Raw genomic sequence first — 10,304 nt, 5'->3', positions numbered from 1 at the left:
TAAATTTTTTAATCAGTGATAACTACTCGAGTTGAAATTTTAACCTAAGCCAATCTACTTCACTCAAAAGGGTGGAATTAATAATGGATTTGACTAAAAATAGCTTCCTTTTTATTCAAATGCCTCTAGAGGATGCAATGCTTCATAAAAATATATACGCAAATTTTCATTAACAGATTATTGAAGATTATCCAATACCATTTAATTTACATCACTACAAAATTATCCAGTACCATTTAATTTACATCACTACCCTAATAATAGATTAAACATGAATTTGAAATTACAGATATGCCATTTAATAGGTACAATATATTTGAAAAATTATTGACAGATCTAAAAAATAAAATAAATTTTACAATTGTTTTCTAATAGATAAATCATTACAGCTTCCTTTAGTGCATATTACAATCACTAGATCTACTAATCAACGGTTTTAAGGTTCAATAATGATGATGAGATATATTAAAATAGATTCAAGATCCAAAAAATCTAGATCTGACAACCATATATAAAATAAATTTAGATCTAACAATAAAATAAGAAAAAAAAACACAAAATTTCTATAGGAATCCCAGAAAGAACAGAAGAACCTCACGAGAAATTCTTAGGAAAAATGAAAAACTCTTATTAAGAAAATTTAAAAGAGACTTTACTATAAAAAAAAAAAAAAGAACCAAATCCATGGAAAAGAGATCACACCATGTTCTTCGTAGTCTCCCCCCCTAACGGACGACCTTGAAACTAAGAGAAGAAATAGAGAGAAGTTGGAAAAACTGACTGGTAGAGAAGATGTGAATTTTCTAGAAGATGAAATACTCGATAATAGAATCTGAATATTGATTAATCACCCATTACTCAAAATGCAAGTTCTTACTATAAAGTCTTTCTTTCTTTCTTTCTTTTTTTTTTTTTTATAAGATTCTTACTACATATACGCATGACTCATTAAAAAGTTGTAAAAACATTGATTAGATAGTTAATATTCATGCAATTCAAATTGGGTTAAATGTAATAAACTCCTCTGAATTTTATCCTTAATTGTGCTTTGTCCCCCTAAACTCATTAAATAAGCAACTTGCCCCTCTATTTGATATTTTAAGGCAAATGTACTCTTACTATTTTGTTTTGTTTTGTTTTTCTTTATTCATTCCCTCATTTTCCCCTTTCCACTACTTTCTTTTATTTTTTCTTTCACTGTTTTTCATTTCTCTTATGTCACTATTTTGTTTCACTTTCTTATTAGTATTACTAATTTGTATGCTAATTGTAATATTGTAATTATATTATACTATCACTTCTATTTTATTTATTTACACTATAAAAAATTCAAAACAAATTGTATAGCATAAAAAATAATATATGTGACTGTCATAATCAAAAAGTGTGTATTATTTAGCAATTTAACTATTTAAAAATATATTAGCAAATTGGAACTTTAAATTACTTAATATTTAAAAGTATAGTCCAAAAAAGTAACTAATATTTTTTTACTCTTTTATGTATTGTTTATTAATCACTATGTTATTACAATTCGAATTTGCTACTGTTGTTATTAGAAATTAATTTATTCTAAACTTTAGACATGATTTAAATAATTTATAAAATAATCTATGCGCATAGATAATATACTTTGTTATAGCATACACTTTATGATAATTATTACTTTCAATAGCAAAAAGTAAAAAAGATAGATAGAAATAAATAAATAATAAGTTTAAGAAAATTAAAAATAATATATAGATAATAATTGTAAAGAGAAGAAAGTATTTGATCATGTGAGAGGAGGGAGAAAAATTAAAATTTATAAAGAAAAAGGACAAGTAGAAACAAGGAAAGAGGATAACAAATAAATAAAATAATAATTAATATGAAAAGGGTATTTTTGTCCTAAAACACAAAATAGAAGGGGCGAAGTACCTATTTATTGAATTGATGGAAGTAAAATATAATCAAGGGTAAGGTTCATGGGGGGTTTAACGCTTTTAACCCATTAAAATTTCAAGCATTTAAAGTCCAAAATTCCTTCAAAGCATAATTACAATGTTTGAGTGTTATCAAACTCAGATACTTGATTTGGAACTCAAACTCTCTACACTTCATCAACGATTGAAGCAATCTGCAAAAAAACCTAGGTATGGATCATAATGAGTGTATCTGGATAAAAGATTATTTGAAATATTATGTAGAATAATTATTATAATATTTTTTGTGATGAAATGTATGTAAAATAAAAAAAAATTAGATAAAAATTGATTAAAAAATATAATTACGGTGCAAATAAAAAATACTACCAAAATAAGAGAAAACGAAAAAACATGTGCTCGAAAAAGGACAACAGGTGAAACCTGCAGAGAAAAAGTCCACCTGTCACCTGACAAGAGTCACCACCTAACTTAACTCCCAGATTTTACCACATCACTCAGGAGGGGAGATCTTTCGAAGGGAAAAAAGCCAAATGGATACGCCCCCAACAAGGAAGTCAAGAGAAGAGGAGAAATGTTCTTCCTCCTCTCTCTCTCTTCTACCTCAGCAGCCGGAGCAGCAATAGCAGCTTCCAACTTCATTTCCCTCTCCAAAAAAACCCTCTCTCTCCACTATTTATCCCTCATTAAAACGGCAAGAAAACCCTATTCCTGTTCTCAATTTTCCACCACCATGTCCATCAACCTCAACTCTCATGCCTTTGCAGGCAACCCCATAAGGCTAAATACCCCAAAATCCAGTGACCCTTTTTCGCCTACTTCAGCTTTCCAGACCCTCAAGACTCTTCTTTTGAGCCACACCCATGAGCCGTCTTCTCCTGATTTCAAGGTCTTGCCTTTCAGGAAGGGCAGGCCCTTGGCCGGTTCGGTATGCGATGCTTCTGGCTCCGGTGGAAAGCCTAGCTGGCATTTGGGCTGGTTGAGCCTGGGTGAGTGCAGGGCTTTTTTGGAGAATTCTGAGGTGAATTTGAATGAAGATTCGTTGGTTTACTTGGGTTTCACTGCCGAGGATGATGTTGTTTATTGGGCTATTGATGTATCTGAGGCTACCGGCCTTGTGAGTGAATTTGGTGCCAGGCAGTTTTGCTTTGTGGAGTTGAGGACATTGATGGTTGCTACTGACTGGATTGATGCTAAAGCGATGGGTGAGCTTGCTGTTGCTGGTCATGTAAGTGTGGTTTTTCTCTTCCCCCTCATTCTTTGGACTTAATGGTGATTTGGGTTGCATTTGTATTATGTGGTTTTTGGGATGTGTGAAAGTTCAAATCTTTTCCAATGAATATGTTTTAATGGTATTGCCAGAAGCAGAGGGTAAACAATTCTACAATAAAGTATTATAGGTATCAGTCGTTCTGTTATTTCGTTAACCCCAAACAGGGAAATACTTTTTAGCTTATGTTAGGTGAAGAAGCAATAGAGAAACTCGTTTGGTGGTGATAAAATTCAGATGCCTTATACTGGTTTGGGTCGTATAAAACACTGTACTTCTTTTTTTTTTTCTAAACTTTCTATGTTGTTATTTAGCTCAGTAAGCAAGATATGAGTAAGATCTTAATCGCCGATAATCCAGTAGGTGTTAAGGGATGTTCTTGGATTGCTGAGTGGTTAACTTCAAGCTCTACAGTGGATAATGTCATTGTATCATTTGGACAAGATTAGAGAGTGGTGAGAGGTTTATGTCAGGAGCATGATACTATCAGGGTAGATGTCTAGATTGTTAACTGTAATTGGAAATAGTGGTCTGTTACCTATATCTTTTATGCTTCAGTTACTGGATGAACTTGAATTAAGTTCCACCATAATGTGCAAATTTCAGAGTTTAAGCTTTTTCTGGAGTTGCTGGACGAACTTAAATTTGGTTCCACCATAATTTGCAAATTTCAGAGTTTAAGCTTTGTTAAAGCAGTTAACTAGGTTTTTTCTAAGCACTCATATCTTTTGTCCCACTTGCATGCGTAGAATTCATACATCCTTTTCTTTTGGTGCTTATAAGATGCTTGTTATCATTGCAACTTGTTTCCTGTATAACTGTATGTAAAGTATCTGGTTTCCATTGAATCAGGCAAGAGCTTTACTGGAGTGGCATACCTCATCACGTTTCTGTGGATATTGTGGAGCAAAAACAGTACCCATGGACGCTGGTAGACGAAAGAGTTGTTCAAATGAATTATGCAAAAGGAGGGTTTATCCACGAGTTGATCCGGTATTATGCTCTATAGTTTTTCCTCTTGTGCAGGGAAACTGTTATAACCGTATAGTTTGCCCTCAATATTATACTGTCTAGTTTTGTAGGTAAGGGAAGGCAGTTATTGTGCCAGATTAACTGATAGCCATAGTTTTCCCTGACCATCCTTCTGTTTCACAGGTTGTCATTATGTTAGTCATTGATAAAGAGAATGACCGTGCTCTACTTAGTAGGCAGTCAAGATTTGTGCCTCGCATGTGGAGTTGCTTGGCTGGTTTCATAGAGGTATGTTGAGATGACCATTCTGAGGTCAATTTATGATTCAAGAATGTAGCCATTGGTAGTTTTCTATTACGTTTCCCTTCTAAAAGTGAATTAACTAACTTATTGATGTAATCTTCTAGGCGTCAACACTACTAGTTATGCTTCATTTGCAGTTATCCACAGCATTTGATTACCTTTCCATGTTTTGCATGCTCTTCCTTCGTTGTATTCCTTCTCCCCTTAAATTTGTTGTTAGCCAGGAGAAAGCTTAGAAGAGGCTGTTAGAAGAGAAACGTGGGAGGAAGCTGGGATTGAAGTTGGTGAAGTCGTCTATCATAGTTCTCAGCCATGGCCTGGTAATATTTATTCTGCCATGCTCTAACTGTACATATGTTCGGGTTTATTCATGAGATCAAAAGAGGTTAAGCTTGAAAACATGGTCAGTTTATTATGGACTAAGAATTTAATATAAATGCATGAAGTAATTTATGTTCAGTTCTGTTTAAAAGGAAAAACAATGACAATGATATTGTTCTTCCAGGCGTACTTGGTGAAAATAAGACATCTTTCTTAATCTTCCTTGCATATGCACTACCCTACTCGTTACAATTACACAAGTTACTTGAGAATTGGAATGCTTCTACTTATTGATGTTGTGTTATGACTTGCATCTCTCTCTCTCTCTCTCTCTCTCCTTCCTTTTCTTTTCCTTTCTTTTTTTTTTGGTGGGGAGGGGTGCTGTAGCAGTTAAAAGTTAAAACATTTTTTGCATGTAGATATGCTCGGAAATGCTTGCGTAAGTATGAAGCAGGTCCTTCATATTCTATTAGCTCACGCATGTGTGCATTGTATGCTCATATTACCTTATTAAGACTTTCAAAATGGACTTTCTGCTGACGTGCTTTGATTTACTTTTGGATAGCATGTTAATTTGGTTTACATTGCATAATGAAGTTACCTTTCTAAAATGAGATGTTACATCTGTTTATCGAGCTTTCCAGATAGTATTTGATGAACCTCTTTCAGAGCCTGTAGTTGTAATGAAGTATCAGTGAACTTCAGTCAATCAACTGGCGGACAGTTAGTGAATGCTGTTCAAATTATCACCTCAGCATCTAGCCTACTTCCATCTGACCAGAATCATGTGCTTTTCCTAATATGTGTGCTCTCTTTGCATGGTTTATTTGCAGTTGGACCAAGTGGCATCCCATGTCAGCTTATGGTAGGGTTCTTTGCTTACGCTAAATCACTTGAAATTAATGTGGACAAGGAAGAGCTGGAAGGTACTTTCTTCATGTTGTGCCATTGCTTTCCAGTTTTGTTGTCCTCTTAAAAACATTTTCTAGATGCTCTTGAATTTGTAGAAAATGTGCTGACGTTGTTTGATTTTATCACAGCCTTGAAAACTCTTGAGATACCAATACATGTGTGTCTCACCTAAAGAAAAACTCGTTCAGTTTGATTTTTGTACCTGCCCTCGCTGAATTTTGTGAAAGGAAGTGATACTTTTGTCATTTTTAGATGTAGTAGTAATCTGAATGGAGTCGTACTTTAGCCTTTTTTGGATGTAGTAGTAATCGAGAAAAATTTTGGTTGTCTAGATGCAAAATGGCATAGTAGAGAAGATGTTAAAAAGGCACTGACTTTTGCTGAATACAAGAAGGCACAAAGAACTGCAGCAGATAGAGTGGACCAAATATGCAAGGGAGTTGAGAAAGGACAGAACCTATCTGCGGACTTTAGTGTGGAAAGTGGGGAACTTGCTTCGATGTTCATCCCTGGACCCTTTGCTATTGCTCATCATCTCATTTCTTCCTGGGCCAATCAAGTTGTGGTGAATGGGGCAGAAACGCATGGTAAACAACCTGGTAGTTCTCTCTCCAGTTTATAGTTTCTTCAATCCTGTACCAAATTTTTTATTTTTAATGCGACCCGTTATCTTCTCCTTCCTGGGAATTCCCAAATTTTCAGAATGAATAGAGGGTTTTAGGAGTCGAAAATGTGAATTGTATCGTACCATCGTTGTACTACATAAAATAAAACAAAGAGAAATCCGCTTGTTGCCTTACTGATGTACAATTACATGTAATAAATAAATACTGATAAGTTTACTTGCAAAAAGCATGTGATTTGGCAATGCAGATAGATTGACGGGTTTTATTGCAATAGATCTTAGTACAAATCGCATGGTGTTGTCATTCTTTGATTTCTGGCATAGCTTGCATTTTTCGTTGCTATTGCTGCTTTCCTAATTATACTTCCGACAGTCCAATGTCGTTTCCTCGAACAATACACGACTCGTGTTGTTAAACCTAACTCTCTTTGAGTTTGGGACAGGTTTTTGACCCTCACTTGTGGAAGTCAGTGTGAAATCCATAGGTTGGAGGGATACCTTTGGATTTTGTTCTTTCCTTTTTGGCTTTGGGATGCTAATCATCAAAGTTTGAGTCATCATAATTGTGCTCGAGCTGATTACTAGTGCTTGCTGTTTGAGCAACCCGACCGACTAAACCAAACCATATTGCGATGAGTGCTGAAAGCTCCGAGTCAGGTGGCCACTCCGCCTCAAGGAAGCAGAAGATAGCCCCCTGAAACTTTTGGAACGCATGTTTGACACGAGGCATAATGCTTCATTAGTAAAAGAAATGGCAGTTTTAAGATGTCATGTGTTGCGTACATCGCATTACATTTCTGAACCGCTAAAAACTTTAATGAGAACTTTCCTATTACCGCTTTTCTCCAGTTCTCTGACATGTATCTATATGGCAGTGGCATGAACATGCACTGCCTTTCGGCTCTGAGTTCTTTTGCTAGCTTTATTGCCATTTATCATCGATCTCTTCTCTAGGTTGCTCATTTCCTTGTGCTTGCGTCTGTGCTATTTATTTGTTAATCAAGTTCTATGTGCCATGCCATCTTTAGTTGATCTCGCCCATTGAATAGCTGATCTGGCCAAAGAATCCAGAGGGTCAATGCATTTCTTGAGAAGAGGATCGCTGCCGGGTAAAAGACCTTGAAATTCATCAGCAGCTAGTATAATGATGTTGACAGCCTTCACCAGAAGAACCTGAATTGCAACCCTTAAAAGATTTCTGGCCCCTTCTGTGTCCTTTTGGTTCAGTGCTTCGAATGCTGGAATTATTATGTGCTCCGTGGTCGGATTATCTGGTAAAACAACCTCAAAGCCCTGCGAGAAAACAAACCTCAGCCATGAGAAACAGAAACAAATATTCCCATTAGCATTTTACCTCAAAATTTGCCCCTTCTTTTGACATTTTGACTCAAGTAAGTTGTGCACTCTTCCTGCTCAAAAATTATTAGGATGTATGCATGCGTCATAGTCAAGTAGGGACGCCGTTGAAACAATCCCGCAAAATCCAGAGAATCACCACACGATACTTTTTGCTTGTGAAAATATCCGTCACTCCTTGCAAAAATATCCGTCTCAGAGACAGAATTTTTTTTTTTTTTTTTTTTTTTTTTTTTGCAGCAACTGACAATTTACCTGACTCTGTAGCTTCTCCAGATAGAAAGTTCCCACCAAAGGTGTATCTCTTGCCAGCACCCCAACTCGCACCCTACTACCACCTTCAAGTGGCTTTAGTTTTGCTTCTTTGAGCTCACTGGCAACGCAGTCTCCTGCATTGAGAAATGTCACTGAACATCCATTGGAGATCTCTCTATACCAGACATGAGATACATGGCATGGCATGACAATACATCGTGCTCCAGACTGCTCCAAAAATGCCATTTTGCATCTCAAATTCTCTATAATTACTCCATGATGCAGTTGAATTCGAGAATCATTGCTGCGAGTACGATACATGGAAAGCTCACTCTTTATGGTTGAGTCACTGCAGACAATAAAAGGCACGCATTCTTTCTCGTTCCTTGAACTCCCCCAAACAAGTTTTGCCAGGAAAATAGCTGTTGAGGAAGCAGATAAGCCACCAATGATTCCCACAGTATTCTCATGGCCCATCCAGGAATCAGGTACTTTGCATCTTGTTAGAGCTGTGTCTGAGCCAGTGATCCTTTTGAATTCTGTCAGATTTCCACCCTCTTCCGCTGGCAATGATGAAAAAGGCGCTTGGATGGCCAGTGGACTAAATTTTTTCCTATAATTGGTCCTACTCCTACTCCTGCCGACATTAACTTCACCAACGAATATAGAAGGCAATATCGTTACTTGCTGCGCCATTTGCACTGTTTCAGCCGCAAAGCCAGATCCATCTTTGAAGCTAGCAAATTTTTCAAGACTGTTCATTCTACTCAGCTCACAAAGTAATGAATCCTACTCGTACTTGGGAATTTAATTTGATTTCTCCAACTGATATAGCAAAATCACGACCGGCTTGAAGAGGAGTTGTGTATCAATTTGGGAAAAATATGTTCGAAGCTTTTTTTGAAACCAGACCTCAATTCCACTGGATGTATGGTCGGGCTACAAAGCCAGAACCAACAAAGATCTTTGTGAGAGTGGTAGTTCGATATCACAAGGGTGAAGGATCTAGAAAAGCCGCTGGCTAGTGATGGAGGGTGCAGGACCTGCTGGTGTCTGGTTCAGCAGAATATTGTTTATACGCGGTGAACTTATTGTCTCATCATGACCATTTACATGGAGTCCGTCCAACATGATTGTCACGCCATCATTTTCTGCACCATTTTCTGCCATTCAATAGAAAGCTAATTGAAAATTTTAATCTTGATACGTGGGGTTCCTAAATCAGAAAAATATTCCACATGGGCAGAGCTGTCAATTTTGCTCCAGTATTATTAGCAAGTCATCCTTTCAAAAGTATGACAATAATTGTTGTTACATGATGAGAAAGAAACAAAACTAGCATCCGCTGTTAAAAGAGCCCAAAATTACAGCATGCAGATTTTTTTTCCCGTCTATTTGGCTCTACAGGTTAAATAGTTTCGGAACCAAAATGATAGCTACCTTTTGAGGTTCTGTGAGCAAATTTTGTCCTGCACATGTAGATGGATAGCTACGCAGGCAGACGTCAAAGAGCTCAAGGAAGTGCCCTCAACAGTTTACTCGGGCTTTTGTTTTTCTCACTACAGAGTGGATGATTTTTAGTCAGTCAGGTTTTCTTGGTCCCAAGGCTATCCAGATTTCGGACAAGCGAAAATGGCTTAAATCTGTAAGCTATGGACACATGGTAGAGGATAGAATTTACCCTTTTTTGTATTTCCTGTAGTACAGGAATTATTATTGAGAAAAATGTTTGTTGTTGAGACGCAGCAAATCACATCAGTGCGACAGGGCCACGGGATGAGTTCCCTTCTGATGTCACACCATTTTTTTTCTTGATGACAAAAGAAAATATGTCATCTTTCTATGCGCAAGTTGATGTCCAAAAAGCCAAAAGGATTGCAGTAGTCGCGTAATTCTCAATTGCGAATGGCAATTGACGTTGATTTTTCGGTGAAAGAGCAGTTCCTTTTGAGAATAATATCAAATTCCTGAAGATCAACCAACATATGATGCAAGGCCTCTCGTACAGGCGATCATATCATGCTGCATTGATGCAACAGCAGTATTGTTCAGTGATGTGTACCTGCCTGGTGGCTCCTAATGCTCGCAAATGACTGGGAATTAGACCTTTTTACCAAGCCTTAATCACCAGGATCTTCTATTACACTGCACCAATTCCATTTCACCGTCGGACTCAAACAAATTTGCTAAATGACGGTCATTCATTCGGCATATCTTATAAAGTGGTATTGATGCAAAAGATTGCAACATGCCAACTTCAGAATACCAAGCCGAATGTTTAGCTCGTCTAATTTGAGGACGCTTATTCAACGACTCAAACTCAAACGAATTTGACTAAGTTCACCTTCGAGATCCATCCTACAAG

General features: G+C 36.8%; 2 protein-coding genes across 4 annotated transcripts; one reads left to right on the top strand and one right to left on the bottom strand.

Annotated features, from left to right (window-relative positions):
- Positions 1-2,438: 2,438 nt before the first annotated feature.
- Positions 2,439-7,232, top strand: LOC113692715 (nudix hydrolase 19, chloroplastic-like). 3 transcript variants are annotated; one of them, XM_027211222.2, is made up of 7 exons: positions 2,439-3,153; positions 4,048-4,188; positions 4,351-4,455; positions 4,691-4,790; positions 5,625-5,717; positions 6,036-6,290; positions 6,772-7,232. In XM_027211222.2, the coding sequence occupies exons 1-7, from the start codon at positions 2,500-2,502 to the stop codon at positions 6,777-6,779; spliced, it is 1,356 nt and encodes a 451-aa protein (XP_027067023.2). In that variant the 5' UTR covers positions 2,439-2,499; the 3' UTR covers positions 6,780-7,232. The 3 variants fall into 3 exon arrangements, with proteins under 3 accessions (XP_027067023.2, XP_027067022.2, XP_027067021.2); XM_027211221.2 differs by having other exon boundaries at positions 6,036-6,302; positions 6,772-6,973; XM_027211220.2 differs by lacking the exon at positions 6,772-7,232 and having other exon boundaries at positions 6,036-6,502.
- Positions 7,044-9,692, bottom strand: LOC113692716 (uncharacterized). The gene is made up of 2 exons (XM_027211224.2): positions 7,940-9,692; positions 7,044-7,621 (listed from the first exon to the last, which is right to left on the bottom strand). The coding sequence occupies exons 1-2, from the start codon at positions 8,699-8,701 to the stop codon at positions 7,328-7,330; spliced, it is 1,056 nt and encodes a 351-aa protein (XP_027067025.2). The 5' UTR covers positions 8,702-9,692; the 3' UTR covers positions 7,044-7,327.
- Positions 9,693-10,304: the final 612 nt, after the last annotated feature.

This window comes from Coffea arabica, chromosome 6c, assembly GCF_036785885.1.
Source record: "Coffea arabica cultivar ET-39 chromosome 6c, Coffea Arabica ET-39 HiFi, whole genome shotgun sequence".
NCBI lineage: Eukaryota > Viridiplantae > Streptophyta > Magnoliopsida > Gentianales > Rubiaceae > Coffea > Coffea arabica.
Note: the sequence above shows the minus strand (reverse complement) of the source record. Positions and strands in the feature narration are given on the sequence as shown.